Source organism: Rhinoderma darwinii, chromosome 2 (genome assembly GCF_050947455.1).
Source record: "Rhinoderma darwinii isolate aRhiDar2 chromosome 2, aRhiDar2.hap1, whole genome shotgun sequence".
Lineage (NCBI taxonomy): Eukaryota > Metazoa > Chordata > Amphibia > Anura > Rhinodermatidae > Rhinoderma > Rhinoderma darwinii.
In genome coordinates this window covers 165,302,123-165,325,919 of record NC_134688.1, presented here as the reverse complement: position 1 = coordinate 165,325,919, position 23,797 = coordinate 165,302,123, and the positions used below count along the sequence as shown (strand labels likewise).

Here is a 23,797-nt window from a genome sequence, read left to right as displayed (position 1 = left end):
TATGTGGGTAAAATAAAGGCTCACTGTGCCTTATATAATGTAATTATCAGAAATGCTCCCTTTATAAACAGGAGCAATGCAATAATATGGGTTATCCGACAAAAATCTGATCCATCACGAAACTAGTCACAGTGCAAATATCCTATTTAACAAAGCCTCCTGCTCATTTTTAAAGTATTCCAATCATTATTTTAATAACCATTGATACTTACCAACTAAAAGGTTTAACATGATATAGGCAATGATGACATAAAAAGAACAGAAGTACATGAGTGCTCCAGCATAATTTCCACAATCAGTCTCCCAGTATCTACTACTATCAGGTGTGCAAAAAGGAGGTTGTACCTGGAATTACAAAAATCGGAATTGTAAGTGAATTCTAATTCTAATTCAAAAAGTGAATTCTAATTGTCACAAAGTGAACGCAAAGTGATGTACATGTACGTCATTGGCAGAAGCCAATTTCTGCACGACTTCATACATGTACTTGATCTTCATCAGGAGGGTGGCTGTGATAAACAGCCACACTATGGCACTAATGGCCGGGATCAGTGAAAAATAATCATCGCTGGGGCATATGGTTTTATACTGGAAGCCTTGGGCCTATTATATATGTGTCACTATATTATAACTAAAAAACAACAATTTAAAATAAGCAATTAATTTTTAATAAATAATTTTAATTAAATAAAAGTCAATAAACACATATTTGGTATCCCCATAGTTATAATGACTTGTACATTAAAGTTATGCTGTCTATCAACATGAATGGTAAGAACGGTGAAAAAAGCCCCCACAGAAATGCATTGTGTGCTGAGGATTTATTTATTTTTATACTGATTAACAGCAAACATCTTGTTACTTTGTATTTACTTACAAAAACTCCAGAATAAAAAGCACTAAAAATTTTACTAAGGCTATGTTCACACTGAGTTTTTTTTGCAGGTGGAATGGAAGTTTGAGGCAGATTTTCCTCTCCCTGCACGCCGATTTTTGCATGGGCATAAAACACTACAAAATATGCTTTCTCTGCCTCCCATTGATGTCAATGGGAGGTCAGAGGCGTAAACGCCCGAAGATAGGGCATGTCGCTTCTTTTTCCCGCAAGGCGGTTTTACTGCTCGCGGGAGAAAACTGCCTCCGCCTCCCATTGAAATCAATGGGAGGCATTTTAGGGCCGTTTTTGACGAGTTTTGCGGCGCGGTTTCCGCGTCAAAAAACTTGTCAAAAAAACTGTGTGTGAACCCAGCCTTAGGCCTCATGCACACGACCGTAGTGTTTTTCTGGTCCGCAAATTCCAGGACCGTGTTCCGTGAAATGTCCTCCGCAGTTCATCCGTATGTAATCCGCAGTTCATCCGTATGTAATCCGCAAAATGCGGATAAAAAAAAAAGCCTAGGTAAAACAGGATGACGACAGAACTCATTCCCGGTCGTCGCCTAGCAACACTTCCGCAAATCCGCAAACTGCGGTTGACACACGGAGGTGTACCCACATTTTCCACGGGCCCATTGACTTCTATGGGCACGTCCGCATCGAATTTGCGGGCCGTAATAAGACATGTCCTGAGTTTCTGCGGCACGGATTTGCGGACATGCGGAGACCCGTGAAAACACGGATAGTGTGTATGGGCCCATAGAAATGAATGGGTCCGCAATTCTCCCGTGGATTTTCGGGGGAATTGCGGACGCAAAAACACGTTCGTGTGCATGGGGCCTTAGGCTGGTTTCACACGGGCGCATTTGGTCTGTAAAATACTGTCCGTATGTCGGCAGTATTTCCCAGACCGAACACAATTCAGGGAGGTGGGCTCCTAGCATCATAGTTACCGATAATTCTAGGAATCCCTTCCTCCCTGCGGGAATACTGTCCCATACTGAAAACATGGTACAGTACGGGACAGTATTCCAGTGAGGAGTCAAAATTCCTAGCGTCATAGATAACTAAAACAACAGTTCGGGAAATACTGATGACTTACAGACTGTATTTTACAGACCGAACATGCCTGTGTGAAACTGGCCCTAAACGCTGTGTGTAAATCCAGCCTAATGCCACGTTCAGACGTGGTGGAATTTCTGTTGAATTCCGCTGCGGACAGTCCGCAGTGTAATTCTGCAGCAGCCGTTTTTTACGTTTGTTTCTATACATTTTTAGGAAAATAACTGTGCGGAATTTAGGCTGCGGTGCAGAATTACTCCTCTGCAGCATGCATATTATGTTGCGGAGAAGCAGCGGAATTTCACTGCGAATTTCAGCCTTTGCAATGCAAAAACTGAAATCTGTGGCAAGTCCGCTGTGATATCTTCAACGTCTGAATTACCTGTCAAATATGCAAATGTTGCTGCAGATTCGTTGCGTAATCGCCCCAAATCTGCACCAACTTTTGCAGCGGAAAAATTCTGCAACGTGTGAACGTGGCCTAAGGGTTCAAATAAAGCAAAATCTTATAAAATAAACAACCCTACTCCTCAACTTCAACATGATTGTTCAATCTAACTACATGTTGGCTGTACTGTGCAGATTTAATCAATCTTTATAAAACACAATAAAATAAATTACAATCATATTTCTCCTGACCTCAAAATCAATGCCAAATATCAGTTCTCTACTTACCATACAGTCATGCATTATTTTATTCCAGTCTTCCCCAGTTACAATCCTGAAGAGGACAGTTATAGCTTTTCCTGCTGTGGAGAAGTTTGCATGTCTAGGAGAGACCAAATAAATGTAATCAGTCTAAGTTACTAAAGTACCTAGACCGTAACCCCTAATAACCAGGCCTAAAAGGGCCTTAATGACCAGATCCACTTTTATGTTTTTGCCATTCTGCCTTTCAGCAGCCATAACTTTTTTCTTTTGTTTATAGTTTTTCCCATAAACAACATTTATCAATTATCCACAGGATAGGTTATAAATGTCTGATCACTGAAGGTTTGACCGCTGGGACATTCAACCATCACACGACTTCGGGTACCTGAGTCCCTTGTGTGAAATGAGTGGTAGTGTGCATGCACCATTTACTATCTACGGGTCTGACGAAGATAGCGGTGTACAGCACTTGGCTATCTCCACAGGACCCATAGACAGTGAATGGAGCAGTGTTCATGCATGCGCGTTATCACTTCATTCATACAGGGGACTCGGGGCTCTGCAATCTCTAGAACGATGGGGGACCCAGCGGTCAGATCCCCAGCGATCAAACATTTATCATCTATTTATCATCTATGTTCGTTATGGGGAAAACCCCTTTAAGTTGGACTGGCAAAGATGAGTGATTTCTCATGAAAGTAGCTTCTCAACCCAGAGGTCATCACCAGTGACGTTTTATGATACTGTGTAGCATATAAGACACAATCCAAACCTCTGCAATCTTACTGCTTTCTTACCTGTTAATGTTTTCACCATATTTCACTGTTCCAAAAAGAACAACTCCAGCAAAAGCATAGCAAAGAAGCAACAGGAACATCCCCACAATAATAAAAAAACTCTTGTACATGCTGACAACAACAGTTAGCAAAAGCATCTTCAATGTGACCTAGAAGTGGATATAAAATACATTTAAAGAAATCACAACCATATCTTTCCAGTCCTTTCCAAATATAAGAAAAATATACTTTCCCTACAAAGTATTGATATGAGGCATTTTCTAACAAATCTTGTCTTATTTCCCAACATTCCTTTACTGTCACCTTAGTAAACCTTATTATTATTCACTGCCTTCTATACTTCTTAAAGTATTATTAATTAGCCTGTTCCATAAGGAGTGTACGTGGGATGGTTTTCATATTCTTTGTGTTTAATTTTTTCTGGTGTATAGTATTATGCTCTTTTGTATGTACATATGCACAAAATGTTTAATAAAAAATATATATCTGATGAAAACAAAAAGGGGGTTTCACAAATAAGTTCAAAATAAACATGTAATTTTTTTTTCAAAAATTTGCTTAAAATAAAAATTGGGGGAAATACCGGATGTCCTAATTCCTTTACCAGAACCTGCCATGGCTGTACGTAAACAATACAGCTGTGGTAATGTGTCGTCCTTGTGAGGTTACGTTCCACATGGTAAAATTACGTAATGGGCATTGCCCATGCCCACACACATCTTTCTTTCAATGCTGGGAACAGATTTGGAAATTCATTAAATTTGTTAGAGGCTGGCCCATATCTATGGTATATATATTACTGAGGGATTTTTTTTAGTGTAAAGTGGCACATATAAACTATAGAACTTAGTATATATTCTAGTATTGTAGTATATAGAACTTAGTATAACATATTTCTCATAGATTGTAAGCTCTTGCGAGAGGGCCCTCTCTCCTATTATTTGAATTCTTTATTTAAATAAGTTACGTTCTGTTACTATGTAATGTCTGATTTTGTCTGTACATGTACCCTATGAACTGTAAAGTGCTGCGGAATATGTTGGCGCTACATAAGTAGAATTATTATTAGTAGTATTATTAGTAATGTAAGGCCTGAGGAGATTTTAAGAGAGGACAAAGGCTCCCCTCTTAAAGAGAACCTTTCACCTCCCCATACATGTGCAGCTGAGTGCAGCATGTAATGGGCAGGGCTGCACAAACCCTGGGGCACTTTACATTTTTTTTGTACCCTCCTCCGTTATTTCAGATACGGACAGTGTTACAGCAAGAGCGAGGATAGAGGAGAGAGCATGCGCGCTCTCCTCTCCACAGCTCTTACATTAGCAGTGACATGCCCCCTTGCCAGTTCGGCAGAAGACTGATTTTGAAAGCTGAAGAGTGAGAGCATGAGCGCCCATGCGCACACTCTCTTCCCTATCCTCGCTCTTGCTGTAACACAGTCCATATGTGATTGGACAGTGTCACAGCCATAGTAACACGCCCCCTTCTCAGTACACGCCCCATTGACAGTTCAGGGGGTTATTTAAATATCGGGCACCAAATATAATGGCACCGATATCTAAAAACTGAGATCAGGTTAAGACTGAGATTGAAGCTTTTTTTTTTTCATTTACATATAACTAAAATAAATTACACAGGGAATAAAATGTATTATTATTTCTAATGTTAAACAACCAAACACAATTAAAATGAAAATTGTATGCCTGAGCTAAAAGTAAATTGAGGGTAGTTATTTTTCTCTCAGCATGTCTATTTAAGAGAAACATGATTTAGAAAAAGACATTCTGGTCCACGGCTTACAGTATTTAAGAGATTTGTTCCCAAAGTATAGCAGAGAAATCTACTTACATAGAAAGATAAAACAGGGCTTTGAAGTGAGTTTTATTCACAAGAATACGCAAAAAATAAAATGACACAACAATTTTCAAACACAAATTCCGAGGAGAAGGCTCTTTCTGTGAACAAGTATCATTGATATGTTTTCCAGGAATATTGCATATTATACTATCTACTGTGTATCTAAGTACAGATGTAGTAGGGTGACAAGTTGTCATCTGTCTCCTGAACAAGGGCATACATACAGTAAAGGAAGGCCATGTGGCTGCTATGAGACTCTTGGAAAGAGGGGACCCTGCCCGGGTGATTTCTTCCCTTTGCTGCTGTGTGGTGGGAACCTGTACAGGACTCCCCTCTCCAGACAAACTGCATGGAAGACTGTCCTTGACTGCAAAACCAGGCACATTAGTAAAGACCTAGTTTGATCTTTGCAATGTGGCACCCTCTCTTCTTTGTGTGTCACTGCTCCTGACATCAAATTAACACTGTATTGGAATGAATTACCATAAAGCATTACTCAATGTTACTGATAGAATAAGACAATGGGGCTTGTAGCACTCTTGCTGCCAAATTTTTCACAATTTAACCTTGTATTGTTCAAGCGCCTTTCCACCACCAAATACAGGCAGCTCTAAGAGTTTTTTCCTTAGTTAGAGAGTGGCGTTATTGTGACATGTACTGTATCACTCTATTTTGCTCGGTGTGTGCTTTAAAAAAAAGTAAAAAAAATAAATTAAAAAAAAAAAAAAAAAAAAAAATATATATATATATATATATATATATATATACACTACCGTTCAAAAGTTTAGGGTCACTTAGAAATTTCCTTATTTTTGAAAGAAAAGCACAGTTTTTTTCAATGAAGATAACATTAAATTAATCAGAAATACACTCTATACATTGTTAATGTGCTAAATGACTATTCTAGCTGCAAACGTCTGGTTTTTAATGCAATATCTACATAGGTTAGAAACCATGAGAAGAAGGAGTCAGAGACTATAAGTACACAAAGAAATATAGTTTTATTGTTACATTCGAAATACAAAAATATAAAAACACAAGTACACAACGAGGTGTTTAAAATTGAAAGTAGATAGGTGGATCAAGTATCAAAAACCCTCAACACGGGCATGCCATAAGTACAAAAACGTAAGAGGTTCTGTTGGTATATAAATGTATGGGGGAGAGAAAGCACATCGCCGTCACATACAGACAGTGCTGGTTCACTGCAACGGAATCTGTGCCATCTCACCACCAAATAGTACATGCACGTCAGCAGCAGATGAAATAACGTCTACAAACTAGTAACAAGAGAGTTACGTCTAACTCTTCAATTGCATGGTCCCAGAAATAGAACAAGGGAAAAAGAGCCGGCCCACTATAGCCTAGTGTGAAGGGGAACCAAACGTCCGCTTAACAGAACCAATGAAATAACAAAACTAAAACTGAAGGCTTACCCATGGAGGTGTTTTAGAGGTAAAGTGACCCACCTCAACACTCGGTGGGTACTACTAGTTTGTAGACGTTATTTCATCTGCTGCTGACGTGCATGTACTATTTGGTGGTGAGATGGCACAGATTCCGTTGCAGTGAACCAGCACTGTCTGTATGTGACGGCGATGTCCTTTCTCTCCCCCATACATTTATATACCAACAGAACCTCTTACGTTTTTGTACTTATGGCATGCCCGTGTTGAGGGTTTTTGATACTTGATCCACCTATCTACTTTCAATTTTAAACACCTCGTTGTGTACTTGTGTTTTTATATTTTTGTATTTCGAATGTAACAATAAAACTATATTTCTTTGTGTACTTATAGTCTCTGACTCCTTCTTCTCATGGTTTCTAATGTAATTGTGGAGTTTTCGCTAGTTTATAGTGACATTTTTGGAGGTAGAACATTTCGCCTTGTGGGTGATACCTAGCCAAATTACCATACCTGTGAGATATTTTGGTTGTTAATATCTACATAGGTGTAGAGAGGCCCATTTCCAGGAACCATCACTCCAGTGTTCTAATGGTACATTGTGTTTGCTAACTGTGTTAGAAGGCTAATGGATGATTAGAAAACACTTGAAAACCCTTGTGCAATTATGTTAGCACCGCTGTAAACAGTTTTGCTGTTTAAAGGAGCTATAAAACTGACCTTCCTTTGAGCTAATTGAGAATCTGGAGCATTACATGTGTGGGTTCGATTAAACTCTCAAAATGGCTAGAAAAAGAGAGCTTTCATGTGAAACTCGACAGTCTATTCTTGTTCTTAGAAATGAAGGTTATTCCATGCGAGAAATTGCCAGGAAACTGAAGATTTCCTACAATGGTGTGTACTACTCCCTTCAGAGGATAGCACACACAGGCTCTAACCAGAGTAGAAAGAGAAGTGGGAGGCCCCGCTGCACAACTGAGCAACAAGACAAGTACATTAGAGTCTCTAGTTTGAGAAATAGACGCCTCACAGGTCCTCAACTGGCAGCTTCATTAAATAGTACCCGCAAAACGCCAGTGTCAACGTCTACAGTGAAGAGGCGACTCCGGGATGCTGGCCTTCAGGGCAGAGTGGCAAAGAAAAAGCCATATCTGAGACTGGCTAATAAAAGGAAAAGCACACAGACATTGTACAGAGGAAAAAAGTGTTATGGACAGACGAATCGAAGTTTGAGGTGTTTGGATCACACAGAAGAACATTTGTGAGACGAAGAACAACTGAAAAGAGTGCCTGACGCCATCTGTCAAGCATGGTGGAGGTAATGTGGAGGTAATGTGATGGTTTGGGGTTGCTTTGGTGCTGGTAAAGTGGGAGATTTGTACAAGGTAAAAGGGATTTTGAATAAGGAAGGCTATCACTCCATTTTCCAACGCCATGCCCTACCCTGTGGACAGCGCTTGATTGGAGCCAATTTCATCCTACAACAAGACAATGACCCAAAGCACACCTCCAAATTATGCAAGAACTATTTAGGGAAGAAGCAGGCAGCTGGTATTCTATCTGTAATGGAGTGGCCAGCGCAGTCACCAGATCTCAACCCCATAGAGCTGTTGTGGGAGCAGCTTGACCATATGGTACGCAAGAAGTGCCCATCAATCCAATCCAACTTGTGGGAGGGGCTTCTGGAAGCATGGGATGAGAGGCTTTTATGGCTGAAATGACAGACTGTTTTCAGGAGAAAACAGCTGCCTCGTTTCAGCCGTAATTGCTCCTCCTCGCATTTTGCGAGGCTTCTCTGACAGCCGTAAATTTTGAGCTGTGCTTCATTGAGTTCAATGAAGTACGGCTCAAATTACGTCTGAAAGAAGTGTCCTACAGCTGTCAAACGACGACGCGTAAATGACAGGTCGTCGGCACAGTACGTCGGCAAACCCATTCAAATGAATGGGCAGATGTTTGCCGACGTATTGTAGCCTTATTTTCAGACGTAAAACGAGGCATAATATGCCTCGTTTACGTCTGAAAATAGGTCGTGTGAACCCAGCCTAAAGTTTTAAAGCACAATGTGTGCTGAAAGTCCCTATATAGCAATGCTACTATTACTCAGTAGTCTGTTCTAACTGAGTGCAGGGTCAAACCAATATCTCTGATGACCGCACTGCCTGTATAAAATAGCTGAAATAGCGGCTTAAAATAAGAGAAGCCCCCCGATATGTTTCACCACCGTAGTGGCGTCCTCAGGGGAAAATGGGGCTATGTGTTCTGTTAAACTTAAGGCTGGGTTCACACGACCACATTAACGTCCGTAATGGACGGACGTATTTCGGCCGGAGGTCCCGGACCGAACTCAGTGCAGGGAGCCGGGCTCCTAGCATCATAGTTATGTACGATGCTAGGAGTCCCCGCCTCTCCGTGGAACTACTGTCCCGTACTGAAAACATGATTACAGTACGGGACAGTTGTCCTGCAGCGAGGCATAACTCGTACATAACTATGATGCTAGGAGCCTGGCTCCCTGCACTGAGTTCGGTCCGGGACTTCCGGCCGAAATACGTCCGTCCATTACGGACGTTAATGTGGTCGTGTGAACCCAGCCTTAGTCCTATGTTAAGCGTACTGCAGCGGCTATTTCAGCTATTTCATACAGGCAGTGCGGTCATCAGAGATGTTGGTTTGACCCTGCACTCAGTTAGCACAGACTACTGAGTAATAGTAGCATTGCTATATAGGTATCACGGCGCAGGGTGTGGACCCACTGGGCCATACCACGTAGCGGGATAGCAGCTAGCCAACTAGGTACAAAACAATGTCTAAAGTCCAGAACGGGTACCTGAGGCAATGTAGACAGTAGCGGAGACACAACTTGACTTTCACTACAGATGGCACAGTAGATGCAGCGGAAGACACGACAACTCTCACTGTACATACGATAGCACGAGATACAGGGTACAGGCAGCTGGAATGGGTAACACTGGGAACTGGAAAACACTGGGAGACCATTTGCAAGACACATTTTAGGTATACAACAACGCTCAGGCAAGGATCAAGTGGGCAGAGCCCTTTTTATAGTCCAGCAGCATTCTGGGCTAATTATTGAGTAATGACAGATGGACGCGTACTGGCCCTTTAATGCCGTGCACACGTGAGCGCGGGCGCCCTGCGGGAAACAGTCCCTGAACCCGGAAGTGAGTGCCGGCGTCTCCCTGGAGGGAGATGTCGTCGAGAACACAGATGTCCATGGCCAGGGCCGTCAGAGGGTAAGTCTGAACGACGGACCTCGGCCATAGACGTTACAGTATCCCCCCTCTTACGCTCCCTCTTCTTGGGACCAGAGCGGGAGAGAAATATCTTCATGAGGACAGGGGCATTGATGTTCTCCTCTGGCTCCCAAGACCTCTCCTCTGAACCAAATCCCCTCCAATGCACCAAATAAAACGTCCCTCCTCCCACTTTCTCAGTGGCCAGGATCTCCCTCACTTCGAAAGTCCCAGACGAACCGCCAGCAGCCACTGTGGAACTAGGAGTCTCGGAGTAGCGGTTCAGTACCACGGGCTTCAGCAAGGAGATATGGAAGGAGTTAGGGATCTTGAGGGTAGGAGGCAGCTGAAGCTTGTATGACACAGGATTGATCTGTAGCAGAATCTCAAAGGGTCCGAACCTGGGAGCAAACTTGCAAGATGGCACCCTCAGCCAGATATTCCTGGAAGACAGCCAGACCTTCGTACCTGGAAGAAACTGGGGAGGTTCTCGTCTTCTAGTGTCTGCCTTTCTCTTCATGTAGTCCACCGCCAGCAGAATAGAAGATTGTGTCTGTTGCCATATCTGCAGAAAGACCCTGAAGGTAGAGTCAGCTGCAGGCACCTGGGACATAGTAGAGACAGGAAGAGGTATACGAGGATGTTGGCCGTAGACGATGAAGAACAGACTGGAGGTGGTAGACTCACTAGTATGGTTATTATAGGAGAACTCATCTCCCGGGAGCAGCTGTATCCAGTCATCATGCCGTCTGGAGACAAAGTGCCGCAGATAGTTCTCCATAATTTGGTTAACCCTTTCGACTTGTCCATTGGACTGAGGATGATAAGCCGAGGAGAAGTCCAACTTTACACCGAGGAGGGCGCAGAGTGCTCTCCAGAACTTTGAGGTGAACTGGACCCCTCGGTCTGATGCCATATGCAGAAGCAAGCCGTGCAGACGGAAGATGCGTTGAACGAAGAGGTCGGCCAGTCGTGCAGCAGAAGGCAGACCAGACAGGGGAACAAAATGAGCCATTTTAGAAAATCGATCCACCACCACCCAGATCACACTGCATCCCGCAGAGAGAGGCAATTCTGTGAAAAAGTCCATAGCAACATGCTGCCAGTGGGCATCGGGCACAGGCCGTGGTTGGAGCAGACCGGCTGGTCTGGAGTGGGCAACTTTGTTTGCTGTGCACACCGTACCAGAGGAGACAAAGTCCATGACGTCTTTGGGCAGCGTGGGCCACCAGAACTGATGGGTAATTAGGTCTCGGGTCTTACGGGCACGCGCGTGACCTGCCAGCTTGGAACTGTGACCCTAGTGAAGGATTCTTCCTCTGTCTGCCAGACGTACAAAAGTCCTTCCCGAAGGAATGTCCCTAACATGCAGAGGGTTGACAGAATAGATGCAGGAAGGGTCGATAATAATCTGTGTGGACTCCACAGTGTCCTCTGTTTCAAATGACCTAGACAAGGCATTGGCCCTCACATTCTTGTCGGCAGGTCGGTAGTGGAGTTCGAACCGGAACCGAGCAAAGAACAACGACCACCTGGCTTGACGAGGATTCAGCCGTTGAGCCGTCTGTAGATCAGTCAGGTTCTTGTGGTCCGTGAAGACCAGGATAGGATGAGCTGTGCCTTATAGTAGGTGTCTCCACTCCTGCAGGGCCAGCTTGATGGCCAGTAACTACCGATCCCCAATCGAGTAGTTGCGCTCTGAGCGAGAAAACAGCTTAGAATAGTAGCCACATACCACAGTCTTACCTTTCGAACCTCTCTGTAACAAAACTACACTGGCACCAACAGAGGAAGCATCCACCTCCAATGAAAACTGTAGGGACACATCATGGTGATAAAGAATAGAGGCTGACTTGAAGGCCTTTTTTAAGGTTTAAAATGCGACTTCAGCCTCTGGAGTCCATACCTTGGCAATTCATACCCTTTTTAGTGAGGGTGGAGATGGGAGCTGTCAAAGAAGAGAAGTTGGGAATGAACAGCCGGTAGAAGTTCGCGAATCCCAGAAAGCGTTGTATAACCCTTAAGCCTTGGTGGCATGGCAACTCCAGGACAGCCTTTACCTTCTCAGGGTCCATTTTGAGACCCTGATCAGTGATGATATAGCCCAGGAAGGGTAGAGACTTCTCTTCGAACATGCACTACTCCAGCTTGGCATAAAGATGATTCTCCCTTAATCGAAGCAACACCTGGTGGACATGACCCTGATGAGTCACAAGATCTGGGGAAAAAAATCAAAATGTCATCGAGATACACCACAACACAGACATAGAGGAGATCACGAAAAATGTCATTGACAAATTCTTGAAACACTGCGGGGGCGTTACATAGGCCGAAGGGCATGACCAGATATTCGTAGTGTCCATCACGTGTATTAAATGCAGTCTTCCACTCGTCACCCTGACGAATCTGGATTCGATTGTAAGCCCCCCGCAGGTCTAGCGTGGAAAAAAATTTCCCCCCCGTATGCGATCAAAGGGTTCTGAAATCAAAGGCAATGGGTACCTGTTCTTCACCGTGATCTGGTTGAGGCCTCGGTAGTCAATGCAGGGTTGGAGGGATCCATCTTTCTTCATAACAAAGAAAAACCCGGCTCCGGTCGGGGATGAGGATTTTCGTATGAAGTCCCTCTCCAGATTCTCCTTAATATAGGCTGATATAAACTGGGTCTCAGGCTAGGAGAGAGGGTATACTCTACCGCGAGGACGGGACGAATCAGGAACCAAGCCGATATGGCAATTATATGCTCGATGTGGTGGCAATGTCTCTGCTTCATTCTTGTTGAAGACACTTGCGAACTGAGAGTAACAAGGAGGCAACCCTTCTAGTGACTGAGGCGGAGGAGACTGAGGCAGATGGACATGCACCAGGCAGCGGTCGAGACACTTGGGGCCCGCCTGGAGATCCTCTCCAGAGTTCCAATCCAGGACTTGGGCATGTAGACGGAGCCAAGGCAAACACAGCAGCACGGGGTTGACAGCCTTGGGCAGAACAAACAGGGAGATGAGTTCAGACTGCGAAACTCCCACTTGGAGTCTTAACGGCTTGGTCACAGACAAAACTGGATCAGGCAAAGGCGGTCCATCTACCAAGGCAACGGAGAAAAAGCACTATGCACACCAAAGTGGAAATTCTTTTGCAGATAAATAATTTATTATATTTATAGCCAATGACAGTGCGACGTTTCGGTCAATACCATGACCTTCCTCAGGCAATTAGTCAATGTATGATCCTGTATGGATGGCGCATTCGTATGGCGGCTGACCGCTGTTGTTTGGTGCTCATCCAAGGCAACGATCAACAGCCTTTCCAGCAGAATAGTGGGCAACTGAAGAAGATCCACAAGGTCTTGGCAGATGAAATTGGCTGCAGAGCCAGAGTCCAGGTAGGCAGAGACTGGATGAGGTCTTTTGCCAGCAACGATTGTCACAGGAATGAACAGTTTGGAGGAGAGTTCTCTATTAAATGGCGTATCGCCCAGGGTTAGTTCTCCAACCAATCCTAGGCGTTGGGGTTTTTTGGCTTCTGAGGACACAGACGCACGACATGGCCAGCGAGGCCGCAATATAAACAGAGTCCAGAGATGCGCCTGCGCTGTTTCTCTTGAACGTACAGTTTAAGCCAATCCACCTGCATCGGAACCTACGGCGGGGCAGAAGAAGAAGGCAAGAGGGGTTGCTGGAAGTTGGGCGCCAGTCTAGGGAGCCGTCTCTCCTGTCGAACCTCTTGAGATCTCTCTCTGAACCTTATGTCCACTCGAGTAGCATGTAGAATCAGGTCGTCCAAGGCAGCTGGTAGATCTTGAGCAGCAAGTTCGTCCTTGATCTTGGGCGATAGGCCTTGCCAGAAGGATGCTACCAAGGCCTCATTGTTCCAGGACAATTCTCCTGCCAGGGTCCGGAACTGGATGGTGTATTCGACCACGGAGGCGTCCTCCTTGCGAAGGTTAAATATAGCAGTGGCTGCCGACGAGACTCGTCCATGCTCCTCTAATACGGTACGGAACAACCGCACGAACCCCTGGAAGTCTCGGGTCCCTGTCATTCTCAGATTGGATTCGCCCATGCCAGGGCCTTGTCGGCAAGTAGAGATATAATGAAGGCGATTCTGGATCCATGGAACCGAGGTGGCAATGGCAGCGAGAACTGAGGATCCGAATCGGAGCTGCCAGGAGGTTTAGCAGGAGGGTCAAATGGAGGAGCTTGAATAGGAGCAGTGAAGGAAGTAGCTAGCCCCCCTAGCTGCTGTGCCATGGAGTCTACTGCCACAAGGAGTTGATCATGTCATGCTCGCAGATACTGCATGTCCGCCTGCATAGCTTGGGAGGGTGACATGTCCTTGAATTGACAAGCGGGGTCCATGGCCTGAGCGTACTGTCACGGCACGGGGTGTGGACCCACTGGGCCGTACCACGTAGCGGGATAGCAGCTGGCCAACTAGATACAAAACAATGTCTATAGTCCAGTACCTGAGGCAATGTAGACAGTAGCAGAGACACTACTTGACTTTCACCGTAGATGGCTTAGTAGATGCAGCGAAAGACACGACTTGACTCTCACTGTAGATGGCACAGCAGATGCAGTGGAAGACACGACTTGACTCTCACTGTTGATACGACAGCATGGGATACAGGGTACAGGCAGCAGGAACGGGTAACACTGGGAACTGGAAAACCATTTGCAAGACAAACTTTGGGTATACAGCAACGCTCAGGCAAGGATCAAGTGGGCAGAGTCCTTTTTATAGTCCAGTAGCCTTCTGGGCTAATTATTGAGTAATGACAGCTGGCCCTTTAAGGCCGTGCACGCGCGGACGCGTGCGCCCTGCGGGAAACAGTCCCAGAACCCGGAAGTAAGTGCCAGCGTCTCCCTGGAGGGAGATGTCCCCGAGAACACAGATGTCCATGGCCAGGGCTGTCAGAGGGTAAGTCTGAACGACGGCCCCCGGCCATACACGTTACAATAGGAACTTTCAGCTCACATTGTGCTTTTAATCTTTACTTGTAATCTTCACTTGTATTCTGAATAGGTATTTCTAAATAAAGTTATATGTTTAATACTAGTAAGCATTCAATATGTACCTCGGAAAAAAGGGCTAATCTTTTTGGTAAATTAGACACATTTCTTGCCCATTGGCTTCTACAATGTCATTGATGCAAAATACGTAATTATTAATAAATGTGGGCCACTGTATCTGTCAGTTACAATATTGTCATCCAAAGGACACCAAAAGGCACAATCAACTGTCCCCCAGTTTATCTGAGGATGAGGCAGATGCCTAATACTAAACATGGTGCTTCATAAGGGCACTTTTAAGTGTGGATATTTTAAATCTGCAATTGTTGTCAATTTATCTTTCCATCACAGCATTTCATTTCTATGGCATCTCACTCTATGAGCATATATAAACTTCAAAAATATAACGTTTTGTAGTCACATAATTGACATGCAATATGCATTACATGTTTCTTAGACAAATGTGAGACAGTTCTGGAACATCTTGCTTATGATGTTAAAGCCGAGTTCACACTTGCTTTGTCAATGCTGATGTTCTGCTTCCTTGGTTTCCGTTGCAGTTTTTGTTGTTTTTAAGAGAAAATATTTTTGAATATATGATGGAAGTATGACAGAATCTGTGATGAAGGCTCTGACAGAGCCTACGATCAGAGCCTAACTCCAAAGCTTTGGGTCCTAAACATTCTATGAACATACGTGAGGGTGATTTTTATTCTTGCAGAATAAAAGGTCCTGAAAGAGTTAATCTTAGCACCTAGAGGGAGAAATATACAAAAGCTGTTGTTGCTGCATGAAGCATTTTGAATTCTTTGCCTGGTTAATTTGTTTGTATATTGTTTGATATTTCAACATTCAACTGCTTCATATTAAGATTGTGATGATGTGCAAGGCTGGGATTCAAATTCTTAACAACAGGTTTCCTGCTTTGATGGCAGAGATATAGGTGCCTAGGGAAGGGGTTATTTTTTCTTTAAAAAAAATTTACTTTACCGGAAAAAAGCCATCTTTTTTTTTAATCCCAATAGGGGACTTTAAATTTTCATTTTTTTTTTAAATCTATAATGTACTCGCAGCTCCCTATATATCTGTATATACTAGAGATGCCTGTGAATAATTTATTCTACTAGGGTATTTAGGCATAAAAAAATCCTCTCATAGATAGCAGTGCAGCCTGTGGCTCATTGCTAGTGTCTTTGGCTCTCATACACCAGGTGCTGTGTTTGAGTCCCCGCAGAAGCACATTTGAAATAGAAGCCAAATAATAATTACATATAAAGAGGTGTGAGTATCAGGCCAAAGTAGGAACACAGAAGCAAGAAATCAGCCATGTCATGTTTAGCTGCTCCTGTGTGGGAGAGACTACACCCATGAATATATAACCAATAAAATGTAATATGGAAGCTAATGATATCTAAAAACACCAGAAGATACTTACATGTTTTCCACATATGGAGAAAAACCTAAAGACTATTATACAGGCACCCATCATATAAGTATATTCATTCTGTAAAGAATTATAAAAAAATATTACATTTACAAAATAACTTTTTTAAAGGCGTACAACACAATTCTTATAACTGGCTCCACATTCAGAATGAAGTCTGGCGTCTCACTATGAATACATTTATACATGTAGCTTAAAGGATAAAAGAACCCTTAATTAGAGCTCACCATTACTAACTGGATGTACACATTAAAATGTCACTTGTCTCTTTTTTTATGGCATTCGAAAAGCAAGTTATGTGTAAACCAATAATACAGTTAATACTTAAAATAAGGGGGATAAGATGCAAACACTAACTGAACCAACATACTCTAGATCGCTATTTTATATAGAAAAATCGATTACAATTCTGTTAATAATAATGTAATTAACAAATACAAAGGGATTGTGCCGAACAATTCTGAACAAATTCATTTGAATTCTTGAGCTTTCCCTCAATGGGAGGCTGTGGGTAGAGTATGTGCTCATTGCCCAAATCAATAAATGGGATTTTTCCAAATACAATTCTAAGATGATTTTTATTCTAAGGTTTTAATTATTATTGTCCTATTTATCTTGGACAGTTCAACTTTTGGATAATTTGTTCTTAATAGGGGAGTATATAGGTGGTTTGTTAAACTACCTTTATAGTCCTTTGACTCCTTAATACTAAGTTTTGTAAACACTATTACAGGATTAATAGGAGTGTACGGGGGGCTTTACCTTGTAAACCAGGTACACGTCATCAGGATGTTTCTGCAGCGTGGCGTGGCCACTTTAATTTGGTCTGCAAGATACTTATTTAAAGGCTTATTCCCATCTCGTAATGTCATTGCTTATTGCTAGGAAATGCCATAACAATATGATCAGGGGCTGTCCATCTAAGACTGAGGTCCGCTCCTGTGAAGGAGTCCCAGCGCTTAAAGGGGTTATCCCATCAGGACAACCCTATCCATATTCCATATGACGTCAATATTCCCTATGGACGTCATAGAAGGGGTTCCCCAGCTTGGGACCACTTTCTATGTGCCATAATGGAGAGGCACCCACTCTGGCAGATCCGGTTCGGCCTTGTATTAAAAGGCATGTAACGCTACATTTCCACTAAGCTGCTGAAGGGAAAATGTGGTGCTGGCCGCTACTTCCCCTGGTGATAACAGCTGATAGACAGGGGTGATAGAAGTCGGACGTGCGGCGTACAGACAACCCCTTTAACAAGGGCTCCTTGTTAACTATGGTAGGAAAACTCATTTAATACTGTAGTCTGTACCCAATCTACTGTTATATAACACCTAGATGATTACTAATGTGAACATAAGCAACAGAATCACAAATCTAGATTACAACTATAACTATTTGAGCTTCTCCAGATATACTAATTACTGTACTTAAGAAACAAAAACAAAGAAGGTGTCTTACTAGTAAGGCAAAATGAAGTATGACCCAAATAACGCCGAGGGACGTCACAAGAAGGTCATAACGATTTCTCCTGCTTTGCCAAAATCCAGCTGGTGACATAGCTGTTATCTTCATTGTTACCTTCACAAGACAAATCAGTTCCTTAGTTAAAACTTCAATTTTTTCTGCATTATAACTGTGACTAGAATGCAACGATCTCGCCACAGAAGAAAATATTACGTAAGATTGATTTTGTCTTCGCATTGAATTCAATATTTAAAATCTGCAATAAATCCACGCCAAATCAATACCAGAAATTGACATGCTGGAGATTTAAATATCCGCACCACATGTCACTTTCGCACAATAATACTTGCAGCATGTGGATGACACTTGTAGTAATCTTATCCACTTTGCTGGTACTGTAATCCACTGCAAAATTTCAGCTCTTACCCCTATAAAGAATTCTGGACCTATTTAGGTTAAATATAATTAAATTATAGGTACATTTTCTGCCCTAAACCACCTTAACCTACTCCTACTGCTATGCTAAACCATTAGAAATATTAGGTGTTAACCAGAGTAACCAATTGTCAGAAAAATATCTGCATATGTGGTGTAATAGGAGAGGGGCATTTTTCCATCTACACCAGGGACACCAACGTGCTTGGAAACCCCCCTTTAATAATCTTCAGTTTTCCCCTGTATCCCTATATACAGTATATAATGTCATGTCTGTTATTATATCCACATAAGCTAAAGTATATTACCTCCAAAACAAAAATAAAGGTGAAAACGACTGACATTGTAGCAAGAGGCACTGTCACAGGATCATCCACATCCCACTGGAAAACAAAAGAATAAAATACCTCGCATTTTGTTTAGAACCACAGCAAAATATTATAAATCAACAGAAGAGCGTAATAATATATTGAAAAAACAGTAAGGCTACATACACACGAGCATATCAGATTCACGCGCGTGAATCTGGTCCGTATGTGTTGCGTTTTGCATCAGTGGGCTTTGAGAGTGACATGCGTTATATAGGCACTCGCAAAGCACATCTTTTTTTAAATTATTATTTTCAATTGAATTGATGAGAAAATCACGCACCGCACACGGATGTGCATCCGTGTGCGCTGCGTGGTTTTCACACACCCATTGACTTGAATGGGCGCGTAGGTGCGTGACAACGCACCAAGATAGGACATGCAGTGAGTTTCACGCTGCGGATTCTCGCTGTGTCTGTGTCCGTGTGCTGCGCGTGATTTCCACGCGCAGCACACGGACGTTATTCACGTTCGTCTGTATGAGCCCTAATGAAGGGGGCACCTTTCCAGTAGCAGTGTCAGAAACATTAGGAAATTGTCAACAGATGCCTACGGGATCTGTAGACAATCATGAGGGTGTCCACAATGTCCCCTGGTGAATGATGTTGGGGATAATAGGCATGTATGACCCTTTTTTCAACTGTGTAGCTGCAGAACTAGTGGTAAGAATCAATTATTTATATATGAGCAACAGTTTACTTACTTGTTATGGAATCGGCAAAGCATTACAGTACTCTTACACAACACAATTGTATCATGGCACTTGAAGGTGTTAGGGTTAAATACATAAATAATCTCCAAGCATTGGAGTCTAACTTGAACAATTCCGATAAAACATACCTTTACAGACAGTAGAACCGATTGTGCTAGAACAAGTACTGCTATAGTTCTCTTGAAAAATGGATGTTGTGTTATGTCATACATTCGTGCTCTGAAGCCATCATTATCTAGGAAATGAATACCAATTACAAAAGGCAGGGGAATGCAATCCACAAATAAATGTAAAAACTAGACCAAAAAAAACTTATGGTGTTCAGGAAACCAGCAGCATAGATGATTTGTAGTGTTTTCCCCAACTTGATATGGTCTATAGCCTAAACAGCTCAATACAGATTGGCCACTAGTGGTGGCAACAGGCATGCTGAGATTTTTAGGCTAGGGCAACATCTAGACTTTTTATCACACACTACAAAAAATATCTGAATTTGCTGTCCACGGAAATGCATTGAGTAGCTTGAAAATCTTTTTAAAAATGCTACAGTCAAGAGAATCACTATTTTTCTAAATTGCTAAATTATTTTATTTCTAATTTTAAAAAGTAGTAGTAACTTTTTCCTCCATAGACTAATATGAAAATCGCTTGGAAATGGCAAGGAACTTTTTTGATTACCCTAAAGAAAAAGTCTTACTACAAAAAGTCTGTGTCTAGCCTTACAAGCATATGTTTGTGTGTGTGGGATACAGACTAACGTTTTTTCATTTAATTCAAGTACTAAACATGGCCATGAAATGAAATTACAAATCAGAATTTTATAGGATACCAAAAACAATCAGAGTTTAAAAAAGTCTATCAGAGTTTCAGCAGGACTTAAATATAATAGATGGGACCCTCATCAATCTTTTTTTAAGCGACCTCACCTCTCTTGTGGGTGGTTACAATAAAATCTCGATTTGCTCAATGTCTAGTGGTCCAAGGTACACAATGGAGCAGCGTAGGGTATTATCTTACGATAACCTTGAGCAATAACTATTTCAAATTATGCTCACCTAATGATGTCATGCTAGGAGCATAACATCATTGTAGACGAGGTAATGTGGTGGTAAGAACCAGGGAACTGCAAGCGGACAGATATGTCCAGGTGAATAAAACTTTCCATGCAGAAACTGGTAATGGTAGATATGCTACTTGCACCAGTAGTAGTATGTAGGAGCAAAAAACAGCCCTCTGGTTGGCGCTGTTCCCTTCTTATTCAATTGTGCTCCGTGTATCAAAACAAGAATAGCAGAGGAGTCATCAGAAAGGTAAATCCTTTTATTGGGGTACAGTGACAGAAGCAAGTCATTTCGGGGCCGAACCGGTTCCTTCCTCAGGCAATTTCACATAAATGAAATAAATGGCAGCTGTGTGATGATTTAAGGGATATGGCATAGGATTCGGTGCCTGGGGAAGGCAAAAACCAGGACAAATCTTCAATTCGATTGACCCTCCAAGCGAGTTTCCTCTATAAATATAGGCAGTTTAGGGTCTAGTCTCTGAAATTTCCCCTGGAACCCTCTGAACAGCCATATCGCACATTTTCCAGACCTCTACATTTTCTACTAAAGAAACGGAGCACAAATCATTTATGATGCTGTTTTCTTAGAAAATAAATAATTAACAGTAGGTACACTTTAATTTCATGGTAAAATTGCAAATGATTGATATGAAAGATATGGGTTCCTGATTCATTTATTACAGAAATATATTTTGAAATTAATATTTATACTTCATCTTGATCGCTAATAAAGTGTATCTACATTTTGAATCTATACAGTAACCAAAAGTAAAAATGTAATCTCCTGCTTAGAACACACCATGGGATTTAGCTATTCATTGAATTTTGTAATTTTATATATAAGAATACAGTGCTCATTAGGCGCCTGTACAATAATTAGCATACAAGCACATAATGGAGCACGCATTAGTCAATGTAATCAAATTTGACCATTTTTTGTTCCGGCTTTCCAAAGAATTGCATGCATTGTACTAGAATATTAGGGATTTCAATAACTATCAATTACTAGGATTATTCTACGCATATAATAAAAATGAGCAACTGCAATAGTTAAACAGCAGTCAAGCTTGTGGAGCCATGGGAGGTAACCAATCAATGTGCTCTCTGTCACACATCTCAAACTACTTATTATCATGCTCTTTGCCTCAATTCAAGCTGACACATACATATTACCCGAAAGTGCTCCCCCCAACCACTTCATTCAGATCCTTCCCTAAACATTAAGGAAGGCAAAACTAGTGTAGCAACCAGTTACGTTCAAAGAAAACAATGGGAACCGCAACCCTATTAGGCAAAGAATAATATATAGAAGTCGTTAGCACAGTAGTAGAAATACCACAAATCAGACATTTACCATTGATTCCTGCTAATTGTGTTTACTTTTTTCTGTGTATATTTTAAGTTGCTTTGACAAAAATAAGAGGAAAGATCACATGTAAAACCAATGAGCGGCAAACAATTAGAAGCTCTGATACCTGGACGAGGAGGGAGGTGGAGTGGTTGAGCTATCTTCAGTCTGCTTTTAAGATCTTCCCATCTCCTCTGATCAACAGTTAGCAGAGCTGTTCCCTGGGATGAGGGATACATGACAATCATTTGTAGGCCAGATTTAGGGTAAGGCCACACGGTGCGTCGTTGACATGGTTTTGTTGCGGTTTTGTTGCGTTTGAAAACTGCATGCGGTCAACTGCACGCGTTTTTTGTCTCTGTAATGCTGCAGTTCTGTTGCGTTTTTTAAAGGAAATAATTGATGGACATAGTTTTCACCCGTGTTGAAGTTTGTTGGGTGCTTCCTGTATATAGTTCATTACAATGCATTGCAGAACTGTTAGCAAAAATGCAAGCAGTTCAGCAACAATTTTGGCAGCGCGGTCATTAACCGCATGCAGTCGGACATTATGAAGATGCAGTTAACTGCACAAAAAACACATTGTAATATAATAGCAGCAGTCTGTCCATAACACAAATTTCACCATTGACTTCTATTGAAAAATGACTTGCTGCGGTTTAAAAACGCAACATAAACGCACCATATGGCCTTACCTATAAACAGGAATAGTGGAACACCAAAGCCAGTGGCTATTGAGATTTTTTACAATTATTTTACTTATAAATGACAAGTAGCAAATCACTTAATTGTTTATCAAATCCTTATAAATCTTTAAAAATATATATATATATATTTATTTATTTTTTTTAATTAGGGCTGATATATTTTTATTTTGTATTACTTTTATAGGTCAAAATCAGCAGAAAAAGAAGACATTTTTCCCCCACATTCTAATCTAAGTCTATGGGTTGAATTAATAATATTTACTCCACAAATGAATCCTCTAATTCTGCATTGCAATGCCAAATATACGTACATTGCTTCATGTATGGCATTGACATACTGCAGAGAACAGAACTCCATTCAAGATTTAGATTCTATTCAAACATGCTGTTTCACAAAAATATATATTAATCTGCTCTGCTTTTCCTGCACTACAATATGCTGCGCACAAATAGGAAAATATGTCCAACGTGGCACATTCGCTTTAGTGATACATCAATCAGACATTTTATTAGAATCACAATGTGAAGGCCCAGAAACTAACAGGCCCTAGCGCTGATGGTAAAGTAGTCTATCTGCAGCCACCTCTTAAAAATAAATCAATGGGAGATACAGAAAGAAGCCCTTTTTATATAAGAATGTAACAAAGTAAAATATATCACTACTTTCTGGAGACCTGATACGTTACCATTTTATATTTGTACGACATCATCATTTTTTGAGTGTTTTTGGTAAAATCATAATATATAACATCCTCTAGCAGAAAGAACAAATGCTGGCTTAGTTGTCTACATAAATACCAGTATCCAATCAGAAAACTGAATAAAATGAGGTTAAGTGAGGCCTGCTGATTGTGAGGATCGTACATTGATTACACTTTATATCAAGAAAATGGATTCTTAAATGCTTAAGATAAGAACACTGGTAAATTTTCCATTTCAATCACAGGCCTGTTTCTCATGTTCATTTCCCTTCCAAGCTTTTCCGACCAGAATGATAAACTGAATAAACATATTTATAGTATATAGAACTGCATCACGAAATTGAAGACAAACAGCACATCTTTATCTTGGAGGGGCAATGATTTCATTCATGCCAGTTGCATTGTATGGCGGAGCCATTTTGGGAGGTGTTAGAAAAACTATTGACTGAATGTTTGCATCTTTGATGACTATACAATAGTACTATGATTGAGATGCAATACACAGAAAAGATCTATTCACTTGGAGCCCTAGATGTTTTTTTCTTTGTTTATTATAATAGCTTACTTTATAGAATAACAGGAATACAAAAATGTGATTGCAGTATATTGACAACTGAAAAACATGCTAAAGTGAAAC

General features: G+C 41.7%; 1 protein-coding gene across 3 annotated transcripts in view; it reads right to left on the bottom strand.

Annotated features, from left to right (window-relative positions):
• The window catches only part of NALCN (sodium leak channel, non-selective), a 722,821-nt gene that overhangs the window by 18,664 nt on the left and 680,360 nt on the right, over positions 1-23,797 (bottom strand). For all 3 annotated transcript variants that reach the window (XM_075852442.1, XM_075852444.1, XM_075852443.1), the window contains 8 exons: positions 21,880-21,973; positions 19,470-19,576; positions 18,570-18,644; positions 17,821-17,940; positions 16,354-16,422; positions 3,387-3,535; positions 2,614-2,707; positions 213-345 (listed from right to left, as the gene is read on the bottom strand). In XM_075852442.1, the coding sequence (XP_075708557.1) occupies positions 213-345; positions 2,614-2,707; positions 3,387-3,535; positions 16,354-16,422; positions 17,821-17,940; positions 18,570-18,644; positions 19,470-19,576; positions 21,880-21,973 (841 nt within the window). The remainder of the gene's footprint in view (positions 1-212; positions 346-2,613; positions 2,708-3,386; positions 3,536-16,353; positions 16,423-17,820; positions 17,941-18,569; positions 18,645-19,469; positions 19,577-21,879; positions 21,974-23,797) is intronic.